Raw genomic sequence first — 27,862 nt, 5'->3', positions numbered from 1 at the left:
TGTTGGTCACAATAACTGTAGTAAAACTCTGTTTACACCTCTGTTCTGCAGGCTCTTTGATAGCAGTCTGTATCTGTCTTGCGCGAGAATGTGTGCAAATTTACTCGTTCTCATGTGATGTCACTTTCTAGCCTAGTGCTGGATATAAAATTGTTTCCCAAAAGTGTGGAAGATGAGGCTGTAACCTGCAAACCACAGGAACTAAGATCCTTGACAGTATGTGAAAATTGGAAAGACAGGCAGCTTGCAGCTGCCTTCTTAGGCAGTACTTCAGTCCTAACTTCCAACAGGCTTCTGTTACACGGGATCATGATACCTTCGTTGTAGGACCACCAGTAGAGCGCTCAGCAGTTTTGCAGAATTGCTTGGAGGATTCGACTAAACATTTTCACTTCTGATCCAAGTTTGAATCTGAGCTGGAGCCCATGGAGGTAAAAAGCATGTCTGTGAACTCACAACAGTGCTTGCTGTTGCCTTTGCCAGCAGGCTGCTCTGTCAACAGCTGCTGCAGCACAAAAGGCCAAAGGGAAGTGCCTCAGTTTTACCAAGTCCTTTCACACCTCCAAGTCACTGGAACATACCTAGTGCATGGTAAACTGCAGGCAGTCTCGCCAGTGCAGAACAGGCTGTACAGTTGACTTTAACTGCAACATGAATCATCTCAGTCCTAAATTATTTTAATCCAATCAGTCATATCTCTGTTAAAGGGTGTAAAGAGACAGCAAATTGGAAAGAATGGCTGCCAAATAGAGGATACAGGACACAAATAAAGCTGCTAAGATGAGATGGAATATGAACTAATAATGATTTATTCCAAATGCCACTGGGGTTACTATGCGGATGACTTGGAGATAGATTCAGGTGAAATGAGTTTTGAAGGCTTTCCCCAGAATGATTTTTCTCATCTCGGTAGAGGTGAAGCAAAGTCAGAGCTGTTAGTTACATAGGGAGTACACACAAGAGTTTTGAAGTGCTCCCAAACAAATTCTCCCTAATTAATATATGCCTTTCAAGCCTCTTGTAAGTAGACAAGCACTAGCAGCTGCAGTTCTTTTTATAGATACAAACTAATCTCTAGTACATGTTGGAGCTGAAGGATAGACAGAACAACATGCTGCAGATTCGTGGGGCTTTTCTAGCCGTGGACATATTCTTTTTTATACCCTCTAAAAGTGGAAAAGAATACAGAAGAGTGTATAGTCTTCAAGAATACTTCTTGGGAGTGAAATCATATCAGGAGTGAAGGGTCTAGCTCTTAATGACATACTATTCACAAACGCATCTTACTAACACGAGAAACAGCATGTGTGAGCTTTGACCTGTTTTCTTGATAGGTTCCACCTTTTGCAACCCATATAAAACAGGCAGCATTTGCTAGCATTTCTTCTCTATTTTCACATGGCCTTCATGACAAAGGATGGGCAGAATTACATGCTTCATGTTTTCATATAATTTTAAAAGCTAGGAGAGTAAGTCATAACAAAATTCTTTAGGCTTGATGAATATCTTTGAATTTACTTCCTGTTTGAAGGTGATATGTTTCCCCCCTTCTTTCTCTTTGTTGCTAGCTGTATATATTATCAGTTTAATATTGTTTTCTGCCTGGAGACAATATCCAGTAGTGGGAGGTGGAGGGAGGAACTGTACTACTTCTTTTCCACTTCTAATGCCTATGATTTTGTTTCCATAAAAACAGCCTAGATTTTGAACACTTTGTTTCTTTTGGTGGTTTTTTATCTGTCTGAACTGGCCAGTTATTTATGATCTGATATTTGGCTGCTTCAGAAGTCATTATCACCTCAATTTCTAATTTTAATAACTATTCTCTTAGTAAACCTCAATTCAAGTAAGTTTCCAAAAATTTGCTTCAAATCAGTGCCCTGCATCTTCTGGAACCCACTGAAGTTATTTTCATTTCAAAGGAATAAATAAACTTGTTAAATTTTAGGGTCTTATGGCTTTCTCTGATGTGACATTAAGGAAGAACTGATTTACTTAGGATAAAATGGCTTGGGCGGTTCCCACCATTCATTCAACCAAAGGCAGAACTATTGGGGCTCCCTTGTGAATAAGTGTTTCGATAGCTCTTTGTGCCATGTGCTTTTAGGTTTAGAAGGTATGTATTCCCCCTGTGGGCTGACTATACCTCATCATTCTTGTGATACATATCTCTATAGATCACAAAATAATTCTGTCCATTTATACTGATGCTCTAGAAGGAGCACCAGGGAAAAGCAGAAAATTACTATTATTTTATAGCACTGTTTTCCTTTCCTTTCTGGGGAAATAAGTACAATCTCATGGATTTAGTCACTGTGGAGAAATCCTTGGCTAGAAGGATGCTTCTGTTTAGAGAAGGCAAAAATTGAAGTGCTAAATTGGGGATGCTGCAGATTCTACACACCTGTAGAACAATGTTTTTTTGGAGAACTACACCTGCTCCTCCCAAGGCTTAGTTTGGAAAAGCACATCTAAAGATAAAAAAAGATAAAAGATAAAAACTCTGCATTCTTCTCATGAAACATACTTCAGGGAAGTTGGAGGGGGCTTCCAGAAACCTTCCTATAACTCTGGAACATTGGCTAATTGTGGGTTAAGTTGGTCTTTTAAGTGACTGTTGGATAAAGAAGCTCAGTATGGAAAGAAGCGTAGACTCGTTGTCAGATTCCTTTCTCTTCCCCCAGTATCTCAGAAATTAAAATAAACATCTGAGACTTCAAATTACTGCTCAAGTGCATTACCTTTCGATCGCATTGTACAAGAAAATGAAGGAAAATGTGTTATTAATGAGAGAAGGGAGCACTGACTGTGTGATTAAGTTTTCATTTGCTTGACAAACTTCACTAACGAAGAAACCATCTCCAGAAAGTAAAGTAAGTTTTTCCCCAAATAGCTTTGAAGTTAAACCACAGTAAGTGAACAAAGGCCAGTTTTACATCTCATACTGTCCTTTCCTCTCAAATTAATCATAGTAGGCTTATAGGTAGGATCCATGATGTGGTAGAGTATACCTAAGAGTAAAATCCAGGTGAAAGAAATAACTTTATGAGCTGCATAAAGAAGAAATAATAAAATTGCAATGTGATTCAGATGAAGAAGTGAACCACTGGAGACAGTTCTGATGCTGAACAGGTTACTCCCCTTGATTTTATCCATGCTTGTCTTGTGTTGGGTGTTTGTAGGAGTGTTTCAGAACAATGTAGGAAGGTCTTCTGGATTCAGCTAGTCCATGGTTCTTGCAGAGGTAGTAGCTAAGGTGATATTCTGTCTTGCACCACTCAGCTACTGGAGTTATTGTTCTGCCTGTGGCTTTTGATCTTAGGGCTTAGGAAACCAGAGCTGTATCCAGAAGGAAGCTCTACACCTTGCGCGTTGCTGTATGTTACTATAATGCTGGGTATCTGGGCTGCAGATGGTCTATGGCGAGGCTCTCCTTTTCTTGGTCCAATACTGTTCAGGCACTCACCTCTCTAAAAGATGCAAGGATTTAAAAGAAATGGAAAACAAATAGCTACATGGAGATCAGATGGCATCATCTATGAAAATATGGCACATATTCAGATCAGCACTTTGTCAATCCCTACTACCATCTCAGTGCCAAACTGAAAGGATGGAGAAAGAAGTAGATCTGAACACTTTTTGCAATGCCTCATGAGGATCTCATGAGGAGAAAAAAAAAAAAAGTTAAATAAGATAATATAATGAAGCACAGACTTTGCATTTGATACTTAACAATCTGGTTTACTTTGATGAAACACCAGGCTAATGGCAGCACATTCAACTGTGGAAAAAAGTTCTGACAATGTGCTCCGGTGGTCTGTGAATTCAGTGATGTAAGGAGTCCCTCCATAAAGAAAGTCCCTCCATAAAGAAGTCCCTCCATAGATGACAAGGCACCAGTTTAGGTTCACTGGGGCAAGAAATGATGTAGAACTCAGGAAAAACAGCATGGATATTTTGAAGGGTAAAGCCAATTGGAGAATAGAAAACAGGATTCCTGAAAACAGGAATTGAGGGAAAGATTAATTTATATTCAGTAGTAGTGCTTAGCTTTCAGTAGCACAGGACCAAAAAATGAGTGTTAGGACCAGGCTAGCATTAGCTTATTACCTTATAAGAATTACTACTAACAATAAATGGTTAAAATGTTTATATTACATTCTGATTATTACTGCAAAGGTAAAACTGGCTTTTCTTTACCTATCAACTCTCTTCCTCTTATTTCCCTGTCTGTCAAGAATTAAGGCAAGTTGATTCACTTGTGATGTATATATATATGTATGTACATGTATATCAGTATGCCATGGCTTTACACAGAAGCTTTACATGCTACATGGAAGAAGAGAGAGACAGTAGGACAAGAGCTTACTGAAGAAATGGTATGGCACATTTCAAAAACTTACCTGTATTTCCTCCATGTTGCGTTTTTGTGCTGTTTTGCACTAACCAAAACAGAGAACATTAAATAGTTACCTGTGTGACTTTGCACAGTGGTACTTGCCACAGATTACAGCTGTCTCAAAGGGATGGCTATCTGAAAGGCTATCTCAGCTTGCTTTGTATATTATTCAAAAAAGGTATCCTAAAATAATGCTTCCACACTCCACTAAAGAAATCACAGACATCATCAGGAAACCTACTGAATTAAAAAAAACAAACAACAACAACTCAAATTCTTTTTAAGTTGGTCTTCAGGAGAACGCTGTAGTGCATGTGTTCTATATCAATCTCTGCTTAGTTTCAGCAGTGATCTATTCTCTGTGGTCTTATTTTCTGTATTCTGGTGGGAGTTTTGTGTGATTTTTACATGTCAATGAGTAACTTAATTTGCTCAGAGATTGGTAGTGTCAACAGTTTTTGTTCTCTCCCTTAGTTAGACCCATGCCAAATATTTAAATAACAATTCTTACAGTAGGTGTAGTGGAATACTCTGCAACATTCAATTCCACCATTGGTATGTCATCAGCATCTACAGCTGCCTGAAAAATTAACACAGACAAGAAAGACATAAATGATGTATAGGTATGTCACCATATCCTACAAATGTGAAATACAGAGGGTGGGGAAAAGAAAGGGAACAGAAGAGGAATGTAGTAATATACTACACGTAACCTTGTACTACCAAATATAGGAATGTCCTGAATATAGTCTTGTTTTTTACCTCTCACTGTGTGTTCATTTCATAGCAAATGGTGAGACAACAGAAAGATGGATCAAGTAATTTGGGAAATACAAGGAAATAAAAATATTACTGAATATACAATTAAAAGCAAACACAAGACAACATACCGTTCAGATGCTAAGTTCAGTAGTTCAATATAGCAGCTCCTTTGCTTGTCAGAAATGCAACAAGGAAGCTGAATAATGAACCAGGGAAATAAAAATCTGATGACCTTTTACAGCCTCAAAGACATTACTTACTGTGTTAACTCATAGGTTAGTACCATCTTCTAGGCAGGAACCTTCATGATTAATTACGATAAAATGTGCAGATTTGTTAGCCTACTATTTGTCTGAGAATGTAGATACTATACAATCTGTTACCTTCTCAAAAATCCCAGAGTGATGGCTTTGAAGTTTAGGTTTGGTTCTTAGGTTACTAGTTTCAGTAGTGTCTTTGCCCGTTCCATAGGAGACCTGTCTGATAGCAGGACTGAAGATCATACTGGTAATATCCGTTTCCATATCAGTATAGCCCTAAAATGAATACAGCAAAAACAATCACTTTAGCTTTCTTAGACTTCTGGCCAGATAGTATCATAAGAATCAGTTTTGCCTAAACAGAAACTGTAAGAGAGATAGACTGTGCATAAATATTATTTTTACAGAAACGATGCCACATGTGATTTCATAAAATGTTTTGCTTAAAAAGAGATACAAACAAAATCACCAAGTCTATTAAACCAAGTTTGGCTTTTTCTTCCTCTACAGAATCCACTGCAAAACTTTAAAAAAAAAGAAAAGAAAAAAAAAAAAAAGCATTCAGTTATAGACTGGTGTTGAAACTTTTCTAATATACCTGATCAGTCACTTTAGAAACACTTTGTTCCATGAAGTAGTTCTAATTTATAAACCGTGTTTCAGTTAATGGGAGAACATACAGGGGGAAAAAAAAAAAAAAAAACAAAAAACAAAACTCAAGAATTTCTTAGGAGTCAAACATTCTTCTCTGAACTACCTTCTTTTCCTCACTCTGTCCGCCTTTTCACTAAGTTTTAATTGAAGTAAGTTAAAAGAACATAGTGTCTAAAGAAATTGAAATGTCACTGTTAAAAACAACTGTCAGAATGTAGAGCTTGACTGCTTAGATACAATGATTACCTTGACTGTGAAAAATAATCACAGAGAAAATAATGGCCTTTTCATATATTTCAGAATTGTATTTAAAACAATTACAGAGTTATTAATGTAACTTTGGGTAGCAAGAGAGAACTTGGGATGCCAAATATTCGCCTTGTTTCCAGCTGCTGTGCAAGACATCTGGCTTCGCTTACACTGGCAGCAGCAAGGTGTTGAGGTCATCTGTGAAAACAATTCTTCAATGCATTTATTGATTTTTATCTATGTCTGATGATTAATGTTTCCAAATACCTCCCACTTCACCTTCAGAAAGCATTACCTGTATCCTTAAAACTTTTTTTTCGCTAGACAATTGTTTAGTGACAAGAAGTTTGGGGTTTTGTGTGTCCGGACTCCAAATTTGTGGTCAGATAAGTACCCTCCTAGAAGGATGGTCAGGCTTTCAAGGGTGCTCTGACTCTTGAGCTTCCTTTACTTTCTAAAATTCCGCTTGTTCCATCTTTCCGCCCTTCCTTCAGTGTCACAAATGGGAAGGAATCAAAGAGCTACATTTTACTCTTACATGTCAGCTTACTGTCTTTAGTTTCACTTTGACCCTTGACTTTTTCTGGAGCACTTGTAATAGGTACCATAATGCCTATATGCTTAATGCTTCATAAAAAACCTAGGGCAGCTACCATTTTGAAGGACTATGAAGATTAATTACTCTGCAATTAGCAGTGTGTGTATGGGAAGCATCTTCCTTACTGATTCACTTTCAGAGACAGAAGATAGTCGCCTTCTTTCTTTCTGCAGCCCACTTGTCTCAGAAGACTGGCTGGTTACAGTGGCTCGTCTGGAGGAGGGATAGCTGCTGAAAGATCGTGAGTCTTTTGGAGAAACTCTCAGCAGGGATCCAAGGCAGGGAACATATGTTGCAATGGCTGCTCTAATGGATGAGAGGTAGAACCAGTCAGATTTTTTCTGTTAGCACAAAAATTCAGTCATCATAAACAATGCATTTATTCAGAGAGATGGACTTATGCCGCATGGACTGGAAAATTACTGGGCACAATAAAGAGTTTTCCAGATATCCAGTGTCTCATAAACAATCACCCTGCAAGATCACTTATTCACAGTGTTCTGTGGAATTCAAATTTATTGCTTGGCAGGGGCAAGGGCATTAAAGTACAATTCTTTGAACCGAAGGGAGCTATTAAAATGATGTTTTATCTGCTTTCAGCTTAATCAGGGCAAAAATAAAATTCTGTCCCTTTAAATTGAGCCTTGCAGAAGTACCACATAATGAATTATTTTAATCTTCTCCTAAGCAGCTATTCTAGCTTCCTCTTGCACATCTGTCTGCCTGGTATCTGTAGAGTAGTACAAAATGTGTAGTTATATTACAGTATTCTTTTTCTCATATGCAGCAAATCTTTTTGCAGGAAAATCTTTTGTACAGCTTTTTCTCCCTCCCAGTCAATCTTTCCACCTAGAAGTCCGTGTCTGCCTCTTCTCCATCCACTTCCCTCATTGGTCTGTGTAAAGGGTGAAACAAAAGAGTACGTATGGCTTTACTGCCATCCATCAGATCCCGCAGGCTTTATCTGAACTCAATGTGGTAATGACCCTAGATGTTACAAGCTAGAGGAAATACTATCTGAAATATGGAAGCTTGAAGAAAGGTGGGGAAGACACACAAAATAGTGAGGGACTGGCTTGACTTACTAAATTGCATCCCTCCCTGGCCTGGTTAGTTTAACAAACTGCTATTTGTAACACTGACAGATGTCCGGCTCTCTCATGAAGATAGTTAACAAAAATTTACAACGATTTTCTCTGAGCTAGGAAAGTCTCTATCTTTTATCATGTGATCTGTAAGTACAGATCAGCATTCCATAAACATCTCTAGATCCCATCTGCACAGTAAATTGTTCCAAGTACAGATTCCACTGACATTTATATGGCATTGAGAAGTTTTCTTGGGGAGGGGAAGGCAGTCTTGCAGAGGTAGACTGAACAGGTGAAGCAGAATTCAAATACTAGTCCCTTAAGTGACAAAGTTACTGTCTGATATTTTCTGCTATATATTAAACATAGCTTACAAAGTGAACTTACCTGTATTTGGGGTGAGTGATGGCATAAATGATAGGGTTATGGATGGCAGAAGCTTTGGCAATCACAGCTGGTATTGAATTCATGAAGGGTGTTAGAACATGGGAATACCTAGAGTAATGCAAATGGATTATATATTTAGTATTGAGCTCCATATAGTTATATATATATATATATATATATATGCAGTTACACACTGATGAAAACCCCTAATCACTGCTCTTCCAAACAATGAGAGAGCAAAATTTTACATCTTTTTCCTGCAAGGATCAGCACCAGCCTAATTGCATGTCAGAAAGGCGACCTTCTTGGTGCTTCTCTTGCAGCACTTCAGTTTTATGACTCAGAGGTAACCCCTGTATTGCTTACCCTAGGGACAAAGTCTTCCTGCAGTGAGTGAATGTGTGTTCATCAGAGTATCTATCTGTTCAAAACTCAGCAGATGTACTTGCTAAATTAGGATAACCTAATGGGTGTGCAGAATGAGGCATTATAAGGAAGGATAATTAATAAATCATTTTTCCTTTTCAAACTTTGCTTTTTGCCTGATTTGATCTAAAATAGAGGAGGGGAATGTGTCTTATGGTGTCATACGTTTGGCTTATGTTACTGTGGCCACACATGTATACAGGTTATGAGCCTCTAAAGTATACAGAAATTATGACTGATGTCCATCTGCCATGCTCCTGTCAGGCAATTCATTTGAAGATAGCCTGAAGTAGCCCACAGAGTCTGGGTCAGAAGAAAGTCAATAGAACAGCTCAGACCAAAATAACAATAACATTTCACAGGTGGTTTCTAGCAGGCAGTTTCTCCGTGGACCTGCTTAGGGGCTATGAAGACCTCTTCCTGCACTGGTAGAAAGTGCTCTAAGTGAAATGGCCCATTAAGTCAGTCTTTCCTTCCATGAATATCATTCTTTCTTTGTCACAGCTCTTCTTCCTGAGAAGGCAGTCTAAGTTCTGCCTTTCACTTAGCCTTGCATTCCCACTTGTATTCCTGAAATGCTCAGATTATCCTGTCTCAGAAGGTCTCTCATATGAGTGCTGCAAACAAACAATGAAGAGGATTGCAGAAGTAAGTGGCAGCTCATCATCCTGGTAAAGACATTTTTCATCGTATTATGGCTATGTTTACGCTCTGTGATGAGGAAATGGTTTGCCAGTGGTAATACAGGAACCATTTTGTCAGCTGCCCAAATGGTGAGATGCCATTTCACCACTAATTTATAGTTTTTCTCTGATAAGAATTGTCCAAGAAATATGTTCTTCCTAATACAATAATTAACATGGCTGATCCCAATCATTCTTTCAAAGCATTGGTTAGAGGAGTAATTCTTCACAGGATCTGGAGACCACAAAACAGTATGACCTTTATGGAATGGAGTTTTAGACCCTGAGATGAGAGGCATGGTGCTTTGGTGAGACTGGCAGAGCGTTCAGCTGACAGAAACAAATAACAACGAAAGATTTTGTTTAACCACTTGCAGAAAGTACAACTTTAATGTAACCCGGAGATCAACAGTATTAGTGATCATGACTGTGTTCTAGCTCAATAGTCCCCTTCCACAGGGGGAATCTTATAAAGGAGTTTTTTGAAGGAGTTAAGATTCTTCTTTCTTTTTTGGGGTATGTTGTTGCTCTGTCAGATATTGCTCTGTCTTTAGTCCAGGACAGTAGCCACAGACTTCCATATTTTGGCACGCAGTGATTTTTGTCTAAGTTTATTGTAATAAAAGGCAGCAGAAGGCCTCCAGGCTTGGTCTGTTAATCTCTGAAAAATCCCGGAAGTATTGCCCCAAAAGCATAGTTCAGAAATAGAAGAAAAAAGCTGAGTGAAGATGTGTTGCTCACCAGCTGTCTTTATGAGCAAAATTTGCAAATGCTCATTTGTCAGATACTGCACAGTTATAAAATTGGCCATTTGTTCAGATTTTAGTATGAGACGTGGGGCAAAAGTCAAGCTCAGGAGGTACTTGATCATCCTAAAGTAGATGCTGAATCTTACAGAACAGCCTGACAGTTCTATATGGCTAAAATGCTTAGTTTAAAGCATTTTTATTATTATTTTTTTTTATGTGTCTGAGAGCAAGTAGTGCTGCAAGGTAGCTGTGATGCATTTCTGTGTCTTCTTTCTTCTCATCCATCTCTAGTGGTCTCACATCCCCAGTGATCCCCAGCAATACCAGACAACAATGCTGTGTACAAATTCTGCATTAATAGTATCACACTTCTGTTGAAATTACTGTATAAAACACTGGTAATTAGATGAACATGCTTATGTGATTTATATTTACTCTATTTTATATCGAGCACCAGAAAGCTCCCCAAAGGAAGTATGTACTTGTCTGAGTTTGCTTATGCATGTAAGGAATTTCAGCAGTTTGATGTAACACAAGCAAATGAATGGACTTTTGTAAATAGAAGAAGTGGAGAAAGAATCTCCATTGGGTGAATCTTTTTGCCTCCCCTAGTTAGCATTTTGGTGCTAAATAAAATTAACATAGTTCAGATGTGCAAGCATAGAGAATCTACATGCAGAAATCACTGGCAGTTTCTTATTTTGCTAGTAATAACCTTCCTATTCCTGTTTTCTTTTTTTTTTCTTCTTGAAAAGTTGAACTAAGAAAAAATCACAGTCACTGTGTGTCTCATTTGTTAAATGTCACTCCTGAATATGTTGTTTTAATGCACTTCAGGCATTAGACTTGACAGGTATCTTTGACTTTCATCTGTCTTTCACAGTTTCACAATTTCTGCTTTCACTGAATATTTCTTTGCTGATAAATTCATAGTTACCCAGCAAAAGCTACCAGAGCAACAACAGAGTATGGTGACCAGGAAATGACATAAAGCAAGATGACAATCAGTGCAATCTTGGCCAGCTTCCACTCATTTTTCATCCTCTGGTACTGTTTCTGGAACTCTTTATTTCCATGTTTGCATCCAAATGTCTGTATAGACCTAGGGGAAAATAAACATAAAACAGAAAAAAACAGAAATAGGGAATTAAACAAACTACTTCATAAAATGTGGCAACAATTACTCTTACACTATTTTATAATATGTCTTGTACTTTTATTGTATATTTCTATATGTATGTGACCAGTCCCTTGCAATTCAATGTACTTCTGTTGGACTAATCAATGGCAAAAATCTGTGGGAAAAAAAAAAAGTCTTGTACCAGAAGAATTTCCACACATAGCATTGTCCAATTAACTTAATACCCAATTTATTAAATATAGTTAGAGAAATCTTTGCTTCTGTAAGTCAGAGTGTGTTACCATACTGTCACTCTGCCCTTTCTGGCTATGCGACTAGATGTGCTGATATCTACAGGACAGATAGCTGCAGATTATCAATGTAGTGGCAGACCCTGGCCTTTATTTTTGCAGTAGGTTTTGTTTCAGAGACCTGTAATTAATTTTTATCTCTTTTTCACTCTTTGTCAAACATGGAATTTGCAGTTTAATTCCATTTTTCTGTGGAATAGTTTTTATACTCAGTTATTAGGCGTCTCTGATGTCCCTTTAGTATTTTGTTGTTGTTGTTTGAGTTGGTTAATCTCTGTTAGAGTTCGTTAATTTCTATAGTCCTTTCTCATCTTTCTGATTTCTGAGGCTGCTACTCATACCCTTTTCTGTATCGTTAGCAAGAATCCTTAACAGCTCTGGTGTAAAGTCAGAACCCTGAATGGCCCTTCTAAGAACCATATTTCTTACCATGTTGACAGAACTCTTGTTTCCTGTCTCAGTCACACATATGAACAAAAAGTAAAAAAAAAATAAAATTTTCTTTTGTTAATCTTTGTTTTAAGAAAATAAGCAGTCATTTTAAACAAATAAATAAAAACTTAAGACTGTTGGCTACTTACTTGTTTGCCTTCTTGATAGCCTCAAATATAAAGACATAGCTGTATATGATAGCAATTAAAGGAATGAAAAAGACAAAGCAGAAAAGCAGCATTGTGTAGGCGCGGACTGATGGCGTGAAAGTCATGTAGTCCCAAGAGCAGGAAGTCAGCAGACCTTCAGGAACATATGCACCTAGAAAGAATGGCAGGAGAAGGCATGAACCATGAAGTGATTCTTATTGAGCATTCTGAATGCAAAAGTTAGAGAAAGATACTCAGAATAACATGGGATTTAGACCTGTTCTCTTGCAGGGGAGAGTTTAAAAAGATACACGATTCTTTGTTTAAACTAACACTTTTATTTTCATTTATTCTGTTGCCCTATTGTTTTTAAGTTTAGCAGTCTAAGGCTTCCGTAGATCTGAAAACTGAACCATTTCATTTCCATGCTTTGTTATAATTTAAAGCTGAACCCAGTCCAAGGGCATTTCTCCAAATACTTCAGTTGGTCTTGGATCAGACCCATGCTGTTTTCAGATATGCCCAATTCCGCTCAAATTGCTTTCTTCCTAAAGAAGAAAGAAGGAGTGAAATTAAACTGAAAATGAAGCTATAGCTACTACTTCTTTAAACTTCTGCATATTAGAGAAATTTACTGTGCAAAGGAGAGTGATTTAGTGTGCAGGTCAAATGAATTTTGTCATGAAATAAAGGTGAATACATGGTTAAAAAATGTCATGCATGCATGATATTCTGCCTGAAATAAAACATAATCTTCTTAGAGCAACTATGTCAAACAGGTAAAGACATTGTCAGCAGCAACTTATTTTTCCTTTGTATTTTTATTTTCACTGTTTTCAGTGGTATTTTCTGTTGAACTTTCGAAAATACTGCACCAGATGTGCTCAGATGCATCCAGTTATTGCGTGAGAGTTAGTACTGTGGATACTATTAGAATCTAATTATAAGATAACAACACCCTTCAAGTAATTATGCTGCCTTCTCCCATTAAGATTCCAGAATCTAAGACTGTATTGTCATTTTGTTCTTCTAATACTGCCTCAATTCAACTGAAGGATGCTTCTCCCAGTATTGAGGTTTGCCTGCTTAAACATGCCTCATGTTTAAGGGGGACCAGACTGACAATAACAAAAATCTACTAAAACTCAACTCAGTAACTGAGCCTGTTGCAGCATCCTTTGGGAAGAAAAAACATCGCTATATTCTTACCTCAGCTGAGCTGACACATTCTATTCTGGAATTAGGGAACACAATAATGGGCTGGAGTTTTTGAATGATGAGTTCATTCTGACTTACTGACTGAAACTGGTGACTCATAGGAAACAAATAAATGGTGCCGAGATGGATCTGATGAGGAAGAATAACAGAAACTGTCTTTGTTACAAGTGGCAATGATCAAGATACTGTATACGTGTTCCAATTTGCATGCATAAAATTAACATTTACAAAAGCAAATTGGTTAATTATTACTAAATGCCACCCCTACCGGAAGCTTTAATGAAGATACCATTGGCTGAGTGGGCAATGTGACCGACACCTAGTGCTGTTTGCTCATCTATAATATAGTCAAGACTTTTTCATGATGTACTTGCACAAAATATTCAGACTGTATTCCTCTTTTATATGAAGAAAGAAATTCAGTTTGCCACCACTCTCTTACACAGCACCTCTGGGAAGGAAAAAAACCATCTGGAAAAATACAAATGTATCTATTTCACTTTTATATAGTTCAGTTTAACTCAACAAAAGTAGATAGAGGATAATAGACAAGCACACCATTCATAATTTTGACCTTTATTTTATCTCCTAATCTTTTTACAATAAATAATGAGCTCAAGGAGAAGTGCCAGTGTCATGTAATTTGTTCATATGCACTGGGTGTTTTTTCTTCTGATTGAGATCTTCAGTTTCCATATGCTTTTTATCAGTTTTTCTCAAATTGATTTGTTGATGCCTAATATGCAAGCCATTTATTCACCCCCTCCTATACCTGTAGCAGACCAATCTTAATCCAATGATATGAGGAAAAAAACTTGTATTCCATTTCACTTACTCCATCCAAAGAAGGGTGGGAGGCTCCACGCCAAAGAGTACAGCCAGACTCCTACCAGGATTATCAGGGCCTTCTTCTTTGACATCACTCGAACAGAAGCCAGAGGTTTTGTGATGACAAAGTATCTGTCCAAGGCAATCACCATCAAAGTGATCATAGATGTAATGCCAAAAAGAGCTCCGCAGAAGGCATACAGCTCACAGCCTTTCAATGAAGATGACAGAAGTAGCAGTGAAATTATTCTACCCATGCTAATTTATTTCTGGGAGGTTCAAGTCTGTGTTTCCTATCAACTAATGTCTTCTGGAATTCATAAGCAATGGAACTTCAGCTTTGCAGCAGTTGTAATGCTATTTCAAAGCAACTGTTTATCTTGCTAATTGTATTATCCATGGAGATAAACTTCAAAGATTTCATTTGCTTCGATTGCTGGAGACAGCAATACCTAATCTATTTTCATTCATTGACTTATGATGTTCCTAGTGGGAACCTTTCAGCAGTCCCATGTCTTGTGTAACTCTAGTTTTACTGCAGCCCCCGTAGAAACAGCTAGTTTGTTCTACAGTGTGTTCTAGCAACTGTGGTATCATGGAGTCATTTCCATCTCAAAGTCAGTGTAACTGGAGTAAATATTCAGCCTGTGAATATATTCATGAGTGAAGTTGTTTGAATATTTCAAATCACAATTAGAAGCCAGTTGTGTTTTTTTTTTTTGTTGTTGTTTGTTTGTTTTTTTAAAATTATTTCTTAACATGTGCAATTGAACACTTCATGGAAGTGTTGTTTGCTTTAAAAAGAAAAAAAAAGACCATCAGAAATAGCAACCCCATGTCTCATATTCCTCTCTGTCAATACCTATTAAAGAGGCAAAGACTTGTCTTCCTCGTACTGTAGTTATAGAGGAAGAATGAAAGCACATTCCTCAAACAGGCTTTTTTATACATTATTGATTGTGGGCTCCTTAGGACTGATTTGTGCACCTGTTATACCAAAGGTGAAAATCCCACTATTGAAGTCTGCAGCAGATTTGCTGTTGACTCCAGTGGTGCATGTTTCACCTGGGGTTTCAGACTCTGTTGCAGGTGCATCGCCTTCTACCTGCCAGATCAGAGGTTCTGAAAGGTCAGAATTAAGAGAAGAATGATTCAGCAAAGACTGAAGGCTGTGCATTATGATTATTATACAGTTTAAATCGTGAGAAAGGTAGTGAATAAAAATTAATAAGAAAGAGCAGCTTTGAATATGATAGACCGTTTTAATATTTTTTTTTTTGTAAGAGGCAGCTGACAGAATCTGTACTATCCCTTGTGGTTGAATCCCTTAATATCATCTTTCCTTTTATATTTGCTATTTAGATTGTAACCTGGTTTGTACAAGAATCAGAGTTGATATTTTTCTTAAGTACCATTGCAGCTTTTTGTGCAGTCCAGTCAATTGTTCTCATGCAACCATGACCAGATGTTTTCTGTAAATCATACATTAACACTGACTCCCTCAAGAACATTTTTTTTTTCTTTTACAGGAAATGTTCAGTTAGCATTTTTGATGTGAAAACTTGCTTTTGCTAAGCTTGCCAGTGCAAGTCCCTGAGCAGTTTATCTAGAACAATTATTAAGCTGTTGTGTGTTGAGTTGGTGGTTCTTTGTTGCAGGTCTCTGCCAGTAACTACATGAGATGACTGGGGAAGATGCTGGCAAGGAAGCTGCCCCTGTATCTTATGTTGCCCGTGTCTCAGTCATATCTCATGTGTGTAATTTTCCTGGAAGTGTTCAAGGCCAGGCTGGATGGGGCTTTGAGCAACCTGGTCTGATGGCAGGTGTCCCTGCCCATGGCAGGGGGTTGGAACTGGATGAGCTCTAAGGTCCCTTCCAACCCAAACCTTTCTGTCATCCTATGAATTGCAAGTGTACCCCAGGGAATTGTAAGTTAACTGGCACTATGGTGAGAACATATTTGGGATTTCTTATAATTAATAAATAAATATACAAACCTTTCTCACCAAAAATCCAGCGTTTGTGGAGACTGTTGGTGAAAAAAACTGGAGATTGCGTAATGGACATAAGGAAGTCACTGACAGCTAGATTGATGATGAATATGTTGGCTGGCTTCTGAAGGGTCCTACTCCTACAAAGGAGATCAGAAGGAATATTGCTAAACACTACTCAGTGTTAATTACGTTGTTATTCTTTCCTGTGAGCCTTGGCAGCTTCACTGACACCAAGGCACACCACAGAGCAAGCTAGAGCAGAGTGCTTCTCATTTCTCCTGTGAGAGAATGTACGCAAGGCTCACTTTTACACCCTTACTCTCCTGTGCATGTTAGAGGGTTGTTTTGATAACCAGCTCAGTGATGGGGATAAAGCATGTTTGTCTTTAAATACTCTGACCCAGTGCACTGCATGTCCATGATTAACAGGAAATTAAAGCTGACGTACTCTATGGATTTGCTGGATCTGGGTCATGTTGAACTGCGGGAAGGGAATGCATATCTCCCTGATACTGATCTTATGAGCAGTGACTTCCAAATATAGGGATTAGGCAAACTCACTAGGTACCACACCAAACATTATGTTTTACATCAGTTCTGCTCTATGACACGCATTGCACTTGCCCAGACACTGATTCTGAAGAGGTCTGTAGCTAGCCTAGAGCATATCAATAGCATATGCAGGTCAAATAATATTATAGTACAATGCCTTAAAGGGTACACATAAAAGCTCAACTGAGAGCACCTCCAATAGGGGTTCATTGTAACTGTTTTAGCTCCTTTTTCAAACTTTTGGTCTTACACAGAAAAAAAACCTATCAGAATAAATGATAGGTCTCGATTTCTTGAGACTGCTTTGTAGGCATCCAATGTGTTCTCTGAACTTCTGATACATTTGTTACTTTGCTATCAGTGTCCCTTTTTGTCTTTATAGCATCTTCTAATGAAGACAAGCTGTGTCCTCCACTGGAACCACAACTGCCACGGTTGGACTTCCTGTGTGGGACCAGCCAAAGAGCTACGCTAGGTCACTTAGTTCATCCTTGTCTCACATATCTGGTCTGTGAGCCAGCATCTTATCTGTTCTTAAGGCCATGTCATTCACACTGAAGTGTTGGTACCTACTCTGAATGCACACGCTGAAACAGAAAATATGAGATTGCCTGGGCAAACGTGCTGCCATTTTATCTTTTTAACCTATCATTTACTACACCAGATAAACTCAGGCTCAAGACCCAAATTGATTTGGTCTGTATTCCAGCGATTCAAGTTAACACCATCAAATTGTCATATATTTGTTATTGTTTAGGTTTACAGAAGTGTGTAAAGATCAATCATAAAGCAGGAGCTCACTGGCTTGACATCATTCCAATGCTCTGCCACACAGTGCTGAGTGTGACAAAGCAGAAGCAGGGTCAATAAATAGGAATGGTGAAGATATCATTGTTGTCAGAGATCAAATATCTTTCAGATAAAAAAGCTTGGATGTGGCTTTGTTGAAAGGAAATAAGCCAACTGTTAGAAAAAGTAAAAATGAGAGACATTGGCAGTAAGGAACAGGGAACAGAGCAACTGAGAAGTAAGCAGCAGGATGAAGGAAACATCTAAAATACTGAAGATACGTGAGAGAGGCAGGTACAAAACATCCCATCAGTGCACTACAGAAACTGTTTAGCCAGTAGCAAAAAAAAATTCACTGAAAGTTTTCCGCTCTGGCTGCATTTTTATCACTTGGTATATCTGGGTGATTGTTTGCCATTTTGCTACCAGACCATGGTGATTGGGAATTCAGAGGGGAATGGCAGGTTGCCAGTTTGTTTCCTACAGCAATGTCTCAATGCATTTACAGTGGCAGTATGTCTGCACGGCATACAGAGCGCAGTTCTGGTGCTGTTAAGTTCATCCATTTCAGTATTTAAAAAAAATCTAAACCAAGATACCTGCAGAAAACATAGATGACCAGGAAATTACCCAGAGTTCCTGCGATCCCCACGATAAGAATGACTGCTCCAATTGTGTAGTGGGCATGGTCTGGGACATCCACTGTAGGAAAGGCACCAGGAACACCTTTCGCTGTCATCTTCTATGAAGTAAAGAAGAAGTCATACATGTAGGTATACGGTCAGATTTTACTGAATAAACTGGCACATGCTTCTGTAGAAGGGGAAACAGTCAAGAATGTGAAAAGCCAGCAAGCAAAAAAAGTCAGAATAAGCTAATTGATTTCAATTTACAGTTGATCATCTTCAGGGACTATGTATGCCATCAGCAGCACAAAGGTCAACATTGTTTTATGTGTTTATTGTTGATTGAGGCTTCTGGTGAAGAAAAGCAATCTGTTCTCTCCCCAAAGAGAGAGAAGGATATGGAAGAGAAAAGAGAGACAGGAAGGGACCATTTTATTGATCTGACATTAAGTAATGCAGAGCTTAACAAGTAAATTGTCTGCAGTTTTCCTTTAATGAAAGTTTCTGTACCTGTGAAGTGTGATTTCTGTTGTCCTCTAACATCACTGTCTTAGAATTCTCTAAATAAGTAGAAATGACCTTCTATTGATAAACTTGCATTTAATCCTTTAGCACCGTGGCTATTTCATTTCTCCCACTGAATAACTACCCTGAAGACTTAGTTACCAAAAGCTGGCAGTATTGAACAACAGTCTTTTGGAAAGTAAATTAAGGATTAGAAAAACTAAACCACCAAAACTTTATAGCATGTGTCTTGTTTGCATACCTGCCTATTTTCACCCTGGACTGAAAGGTTATTTTGCTCCCTGTGAAGTTTGTGATAAAGCACATGACGAAAACGTGTTTTACTTACTGATAACTCATGGCAAAATTCACTAGGCAAGTATGAAGACTGCAGCATTTTAAATAATAGTTTAAAACATTTTCTTAGTGTCAGGAACCACGCAGAGTGTTTAGACCAAGTGACCCCAGCTAAGTAATGAAGTAAACAATAAGTCTGCAGCCAGGAAGCAGGATGACCTAACAGAAATTGAAGAGGACAGCCAAACGGTCACTGTTCTGCTGCCTTTTTGATATAAGGTCTGGCAAGGAGATTTAAACACTCACCTCCATCCATGTGCTACTGTCCTAAACACGCCTTGGCATCAGCTCTGAACCAGCTAACGTAGTCATGATAAATACCAAGCCCTGTACTCATTCATCCGCACAGACGTATCCTGTCTCTTTTTCATAGCCAGGTTTTTCTCATCAGGGGTGGCACTCGGGAATGGCATGCCATGACCACTGCTCATAATTCAAGTCTGCAAGCTGCAGCCATGGCATTCCTCAGCTACTGGGCTACAAGAATCATGCCAGAGTTGAGAAAAGCCCAGGAGGTGTCTTGAATAGTTTATATCTTGCCTCCTGTAAATATCATCAGTCTGGCTGTGTCCTAGGATCCAGGGCAAGGGAATTGCTTGTATCAAGGTTTGTGCCTGTACCAAGTGTAAATAATGCTTTGAGGCTGGATATGTTCTTTCCCATCACAGGTACTAGTACAGCTGTCATATGCTGTCCTTCTTTCCCAGGAAAGGCAGGTTGCTGTCTGGAAAGGAGGAAAGCACGTAGAGGTATGCAGGTATGGAGTTCTCACATTCTTCCTACAGCTGTGTCAGCCACTGGCATTCACAGTTAGAGCAGAACTCATGATTGCCTTTGACAACACCGCAGTTATCAAAGGACAAGTGTATTTCCAGACAATAGGGGCAGACATTAGCTCTGAATTGATCTCTGAGATTGTATTCAAGTTAGAGAGACAGTTTACATTTAAAACCAATGTGCCAGTAGCAAGAGTCAAACCCCAGGAGTGTCTGAAATTGTACAGGAGATTGTCTCTGCTTGTGTGCTGAGGATCTGCCTGCAGCAATCCTCAACAGGAGGAGTGTACTCCCTGGGTTTCTCCATTAGCAGGGATGAAATGCTGGACAAATAGTCTCATCTCAGAGAGTGAAAATGTAGCTCTGGCTGTTGCTATAATTGGAGCAAAATGTTATTATTGCATTAAGGCAGATATGCTGACTGAATGACAGTAACATGATGTTTATTGCTCAGGTTCCTTCAGCAAGTTGGCTTCACATCATAAACACCAGTGGGCATCTTACCCATGTAGAAATTGCTACACTTAACGCACTGTCAGTAGAGTAACACAAAATCCCATACGAATAGCAAGTGGGAGAGTCTGAGATAAAACTTAAATAAATGGGATCAGGTCTTCTTTGGTTTGGGCTTATTTTCTTTTCCCTTACCGTTATGGTTAAAACATTTTTTAAACTGCTGCTCTGCAGAGAGTTAATCATGATTATTAATGGAATGGAGATTTCTGACGTTTTCCCCCGTAGCTATCCATTTAATCAGAACTGGATCAAGGTAACAGAAATGAAGCAACTAAAGGAGCTTGTTTTGGCTACAAAGAACAGATTTAAAATGGCTTTGATTTAAATGAAATTTGTGGGGGACCAAGGACAAGGAAAAATTTGAAAGATAAATATAAATACACAGAGAAATATCAATAGAGGAAAAGATTATTTAAGGGACAGCAGAAGACTTCCAGACTTCTTACTCAGGGATGAAACAAGTTCAGAATGAATAAAAATGTCAAGTGTGAAAAAGAATAATATTTATAATGGAGGAGTGATAAGACATAAAAAATACTAAATAGATAGAGAAAGAAGAGGTCTGGCAAAGAGAAATAACTTCACACTTTAGTATGGACTTACTGGAGGCCTGTTATTTTCAGCACAGGATCCAATTATGTCTGTTCTCCAAGAAATACGTTTGATTATTTAAAAGAAAAAGTCATTTCAATCTTTTTATTGGAAGTACTGGTCTGATTCAAAATGTCTTTAAGTCAGAGAAAGGTGCTACCCAACCCAAAAGGCATTAGATCAGGCCTAACCACTTCAGATTCATCCCTGAGTTGCATGCATACGACTTCCTCGCTAGGAGATGAAAACACATGCCTATCTCAAGATCATCTTACAAGGGGAAAAGATGGTGTTTGAGAAAATCAGGACAGCAGGATAATTGAGAAATCAGACAATTCCCAAAGCTTTTTTCTATTCATTTTCTGCAGCAGATAAGCTTTGTTTAGACTCTATCTTCTTTTGTCACCCCCAGTATTAGGACTTGGGTGGCATGAGAGAAAAATCCCACTGTTAGCAATCCCCACCATAGCAATTGTCCTTTGTGAATGCTCAACCTGTCCAAACTATTTCAATTGCATTGTTAACACAGAACATAATTGTTCTGCATGTTCTTCTGTTCAGCCTTCTTTCTATATACACTTCATAATGAAGTTAAAAAAAAAAAAAAAATCAACAGGCAAAACCAACACTTACTATTTCTCTTCTAAGTAATATGACAAAACAGCTTGTTTTATGTAATGTGGTTCAAAACATCACCAAATGAGCAAAGCAGCAGAACTGTAAACCAAGAGGTTGGACATCTTCCTGTGGGTGAACAATGCACTACAACTTTCCTGAGACAACAAATAAAGGCACTTGCATTTGAGGCCCTGGACCACTGGGTGCCAGTATACCCACAGGGTTACTGTGCTGTGGGTAGCTTAGACTAGTACTAATTCTGTGGGAAACAGTTCATTGGGAAGCATCAACTTCCTGACAATCAATGTAAGCATTGCACATTTCTCAAAGAAGCAAACAGAACAGGTGCTTGAGAAGTTGTGGAGGACATACAGGTAATAACTGAAATGTAACATGATCTCTTCACTGCAAGTACCGAGGGTCTGTTTGAGAATGTATCTTCTAGCCAAGGATGGCATTTTAGGCATCCTTAAAAGCAGGCTTTATAGTATTGCTTGGGTGTGTATGAAAACTGGCCTTTTGCTAGAACTGTAAAATAATTTCTAAGTGTAATAGGCAAGCCATTTATTATTTACACTGTGGTTTTGCAGAATTAGATGGATAATTAGGGTTGTTGAGGAAGCTGGGAAGTGGTCACTGATTCATACCAGCAGACATGGCAGAATACCAGCCTGCACATAGCTAGGACTGGGTGTCTCGCAGAGCTGTGTAACGTGCATAATGAACAGTGATGTTGGAATTCCTTTTCCACCACAGAGTCCTAGCAGTTGGTCCGTACCCTAAAACAGTGTTATCCCTTTGAAAGGATAATCTTAATGGAGGGTATTTTTATCCTTCATATAGAGGTGTAATCCTTTTCTAAATCCTGCTCTGTCATTGCCTTAAGAGTCTGTGGCAACGAGTTACGAAGGCTGCTCCATATCAGTGTATTTTCTTCCAGCAGGTTTAAGTGTGTTCTTGGAGAAGCGCTAGAAAAAGAGGGAAACAACTCCATTTAACACAGTCTGCCTTCTTAAAGTGTTCATTGTTATCCCTAAAGGAATGCTTGTCTGCTATCTGTAACTAACCTGCTAAAGCAGAACTGGCCGTGTTTTCAGCTATCATTCGCTATCATTGATGGAGTCTTAGAATCATGAGCTGCTTTTAGGGAGTTTGGAGAAAAGAAGCATTTGATAGTTGGTGAAATCTGTTTAAATCCTTGCTGTTCTGGCCTTGTGCATGTAAGCTGCAGCACAACGTGGAACCTCTTTATATTTACTGCCTGCTGCAAAAGCTGGTTGCAGGAGAGGCAGAATCTTTCCTGGAAAGCCAACAAGGGGAGATACCCTACCTATTTCTTTGGGAATAGAGCAGTGGGCAGGCCCTTCTGCTAAGGCCTGGTGCAAACAGAGAAGGGGTAAACATCAACCACTTGCAGAAAGCATCAGTGTGCAACAGAACTCATTTCTGTGTGTAATTTGCCAAGAACCTGCAAGGGGCTGGTCTGAAGGAAGTTGTAAGGATAAAGGAATTCTGCAGTTAAGGACAAAGTGTTTTGCCAAGGTTAAAATGAAATCTACACCAGGAATATTTGATGCCTTCATCTATTCTACCTTGGAAATGTATTTATGATACACATTTTTATAAAAAGAAGGTTATCTAGGTAGCTATTTTAAAATTGTTAAGAAAGCAAACAGCAATACCAGCTCACCACTGAATAATTTCTAGTAGAAGACATAACATTGTTGAGTTCTCATGCCCCCTCACTTCCATGGCATTAAAAAAATACTTTTGTCTAAGTGAAAAAAGGGCATCATGCAAACAATATGGTATAACTACTACTGGTAAAAAAAATGTTCTTGTTCAGAGTAAGAAAAAAACACATTGTTTAATTGCTCTTCTGAGAGACCTCGGTTACTGGAATCCAACTAAAGCTAGGAGTGATGATGATAGAAGCAAGGCCACTGATGTAAATATTTGTACTGAATACAAATCACATTTGATGTAGCCCATTCCTCATATTCTTCCTATGGCAAGAGTGTTTAGTTTATAGGAAAACAAGAAATCCACATAGGATAGAATTTGAACATATTTCATTCTGATTGATTGATTTATTCCTCTGACATTGTTTCAGAAGTTGGGAACAGAAAAGACTAGGACAGGGACATTTTTCAGCTAGTCCTGCCTGAACACCAGATGGATTATACTTAACAAGACAAGAAAAGGGAAATGGGGAATGCTATGTTGTTGTTCTTAGGCATTCATCTAACTTTCCAACTGTAGTCCCTGGTTTTGCAGAATGACTGGTTTAATGGAATAGAGCCCCGTTCCTAAACATGGCAAGTTTGGCAGTCTCATTTTGACTTCGGCAATGTATTGGGTCTCTTTGTTCTTAATTTTCCTACAAACATTGGTAATGAAGTTGCTTATTTATACAGTGCGGCTTATAATATTAATAGTAGCGTTAAGTCTTTTACATTTTAAGAAATCATATAGCTTGGAAAAATGATCAGAACCAAAATACTGTCATTTCCTGGAGTTTCTAGGTGCAGTTTTAGTTCTGCCTACCTACCAGAGTCTTCCAACAACTGATAGTACTTGTCTTCACAATTTCTTGCTCTGATTTCTGAGCTTGCCTCTATTGGCACTTTCCCTGTGATGACACACAGCACAGAGAGGAGTGTAATCAATTCCACCTCAATTATGGTTTCAGCAGGGTGACGCCAACTGCTAAGCCCTCATTCCAGTAGGCAGCAGGGCTTTCCATGGATGATGTTTGTCCCATTGAGCAATTTGGATGGCAGATTTTATATCCTGTCTTCCAGATTTAATCTCAGCCACAAGTAGCGCATATTGCTTTCCGTCCTGAAACTCTCCTAAACCAATCTTGGTATCAAATTAAAATGCAAAATTTTGAAAATACTTGACCTAGGGAGAAGTGGACAGATAATTTCATCTTTTAGCAGAATAAAGACAAAAATCATTTTGAGTTTTCCAGTGTGAATCATTCTGTCCCCAGAATCCTTTTCTGTTTTGTTTTGTGCTCTCCAGTCCCATTTCTCCCTCCCTGCTATGTTCTGCTATCCTCTTTCATTATGTTATCCATCTAATTTAGTTTGTAAGTGCCTTGGCTCAGGATACTTCTGTTTATTTTCCTGTAATACACTGTGTACTTCCAGGTTTTATTAAAAAAATAAACGGGCTGCATTATTAGTATGTAAATAATAAAATATTTACTGCTGCTTCATTATAAATTAGGATCAAACTGTAGCACCTGGTCCAACATGCTTTATGCATAAAAACTTCAGAAGTGTTTGAAACTTTCATGTGTTTTTTTTAAATAGTCACTGGATTATGTGGCTCATGCCAAAATACCTGGGGTGACCACATCAATGCTTTAAGTTAAATTTCAGATTTCAGAAACTCCAAAAACTAGCGTGGCTCTTTTTTTGTTGTTGTTATTTTCTTTTTAGCAGCATTTTGTATGAACAGCAGCCAAATAAACACTTCACAGATCTAATAGTATATAGAGATATATAACCAAGAAGAGATTTCTGAACCCTTTTGGTTTGGTTTGTGGGGTGTTACGCAGAATATTTTTAGAAAACCCAAAGGGACTCCATCCTGAACTGTCATTACCACAGATTCACACCATCACACTTCAAAGGAATTTTTCTGTTAGCATTTAACAACTGAGAAAAAGCTTTGGTAGAACTTACCTGGAAAACCTTTCTGAAAAGCTTTCTTGAGTAACTGCAAGTAACAACTCTACAACATTTACATAAGCACTTCCTTATATTTACAGACTATTACAGAAATTATGGGGATTTCCATTTTGAATAATACCACCAGCAAGCATTGTGTTTGAACTGCTGAACAACTGTTTAACTTACAAAAACATGCTCTTTTTATAGTTTGCAACACATTCAGTGTACTTTGCCTTTAGACACCCTTTCCTGTCTTCTGCCCATGTAAAACTGCCAAAAACTACTGTTTCTACAACCCTTTCTGCAGTAGGTAAAAACAGAAATAAAAGAGGGTTTTTAAGTTTCCATTAGATTGTTCACTATTGCATTACAACATTAAATATGCACATGTACCTTAAATATCCATTTACAGTTCTATAAATGCCAGCTTTACCAGCAGAACTACCTGCTACAGCTTTTAGTGACAGAAAGCACTTACTGTTGGGGCTCTAAGAGGCAGGTCCATCAGTGTGTAGGCAACCGCTTCCGAGTCATTCCACACATCAAGGGACTCCACAGTTTTGGTGCTGTTGGGGTCCTCAGAGGGACAAGAGATCCCCCTTCGAATAGGCTGACTGTTCATGTGAACAAAATCTAAGCAGTAGCAAAGAAAGCAAAGCTCTCCCCTGATTTTAAGTCAGCCAATTTTATTTTATTTTATTATTTATTTATTTTGTGTGTGTGTGTGTGTGTGTGTGTGTGTGTGTGTGTGTGTGTAAAGCAGATTGTCAAGTCCTCTGTCTGGAATACTGTGAGAGCTAGTGCAGAGTTTCTCACTAAAGCTTCAGATTGCTTTGCCCCATTTTCAGCTTAGGAAAGGGCAACAGCAGCAGCTTCCATTTAAATACAGGAGCCTGCAGCGTCTGCACATGCCCAGTTCGGTGCTCGTTACATCCAGATTCAGGCTTCACTTTAATGACAGTATAAAACTGATGCTCACTTAAAAGTATTGTTGGTTTTTTTGTGTGTTTGTTTGTTTGGTATTTTGTTGTCTTTGACAAAGTTATGTCTGAAGTGTAATGCTATGTATGAAGACAAAGAAGGTAAAAGGTTGACCTTGCTATCTCTCTAAAATGTTAGACTTTACTGCTCATTGTCACTGTATTGGTGAATTAGTTTTTTGTACTCAGTGATTAAAGAAAACGTATGTGTACAGTTCTGCTGAAATTGTCTGAACTCAAATAGATTCTGATATTTAACAAAGTGCTTGTGCGCACTTCTGTCTTGTAGAATTTAGGTCATGGTTATTTGTTGGTCCACTTCTAAAAATAAGCAAGAGAAAACAGGGATAAAACCCACTGACATCATCCTTTTCTGCTCTTTAGCTTAAAAAAAAAACCAAAACACACGCAAATGCCTTAGGCGCAGAGAACAGCAAAAAAACATTTGTTTCAAGAGTTGTCTGCTTTCTTTTTTGGTTGTGTTTTGTTGGGTCATACATGAGCAGATTCTCATTCACCCACATCTGCCTTAACATTGGTTGCACTGTACAGAGTTATGAGTTACTCTATTCCCAGCTGAAGGCCCATTATAATGGTAAACTGCAGTTTAATTGCAATGAAGTATTTGGTACAGAGTGTGGAAAAGCTGTTCTAGCACATACTGCAGCCTGAGTATGAGTGTGACAGGGTTCAGGCCTTCCAGCCGACATCAGAATGACCCTACTGCAAGGTATGAGCTTCATTGCAGTTGGTAATAAAAACAGACAGTGTGAACTGTTTCTGGAAAGCCTTTGTGAGAAGTTTGTGATTCTAGCAGGGAGAACTGTGTTCCCTCCACTCTGCACAGACTCCCCTTCTCATGTACCCTTCCTTAAATTCATACCTGCACTACCTGACCTTAAACTGAGGGAAAAGAGTTTGCATTTCTTTGTATGAACAGGAGGCGTGTCAGTACCATGGATGTATGTGACCTGTGCCTCCATATCAAAGGCGCTCACCTATAGTGCCGCAGATTCCCTTTCATTGCCAGTCATTTAAGTAAGGTAGCATTTATCTTGTATCACCGGGCCACTGAGCAGCAACGAGATGAGAGACTTTTTAGGTTCTACAGGCTGTCAAACCGTGAGACTTTAAAAATAATTATTAGCAGACCAGTTGTGAGAGGCAGGCAGAGAGATTTCATCGAATAATCCCTGCCCTGCAGAGTTAGGTAGGCACACCCAAACTTGGTTTAAACTAGCTGTGGCTTGAGGCAGAGCTGGACTCAGAGATGGCTAATCGCCTGACAGTTTTTATCTTTGTTGACTGAGATTCTGTAGTCGTTTTCTACGGTATGCTCTTTCCCTCTTATCCACATCTAGCATCATACACATAAATACCAGAGTTGGATGTGGTGTTAATGCTGTGAACTTCAAAAGAAGTTGTCATGAAGTCAGAATCCATCACTGTGTTTTCTTAAATATGTGGATTGGCTGCTACAGCAAGCATATAGCATACTGTAGGTATAAGGCTGCAAATTACGATGTTTGACATCTTAATGGACAGGACCTTTCTGGAATA

The 27,862-nt window shown here is 38.6% G+C and overlaps 2 protein-coding genes across 4 annotated transcripts in view; one reads left to right on the top strand and one right to left on the bottom strand.

The window, feature by feature from the left end:
• Positions 1-27,862, top strand: part of WAPL (WAPL cohesin release factor) — a 155,177-nt gene that overhangs the window by 11,502 nt on the left and 115,813 nt on the right. The window lies entirely within an intron of this gene.
• OPN4 (opsin 4) lies at positions 3,279-25,944 on the bottom strand (the record flags this gene model as incomplete). The annotated part of the gene is made up of 12 exons (XM_084290565.1): positions 3,279-3,470; positions 4,404-4,442; positions 4,911-4,979; positions 5,545-5,697; positions 7,048-7,228; positions 8,398-8,505; positions 11,193-11,357; positions 12,268-12,439; positions 14,321-14,524; positions 16,311-16,444; positions 18,248-18,390; positions 25,801-25,944. 12 exons carry the CDS (start codon positions 25,942-25,944, stop codon positions 3,279-3,281), a joined length of 1,704 nt encoding a protein of 567 aa, XP_084146691.1.

Source organism: Netta rufina (assembly GCF_964035555.1).
Source record: "Netta rufina genome assembly, chromosome: 7".
NCBI classification, from domain to species: domain Eukaryota; kingdom Metazoa; phylum Chordata; class Aves; order Anseriformes; family Anatidae; genus Netta; species Netta rufina.
Note: the sequence above shows the minus strand (reverse complement) of the source record. Positions and strands in the feature narration are given on the sequence as shown.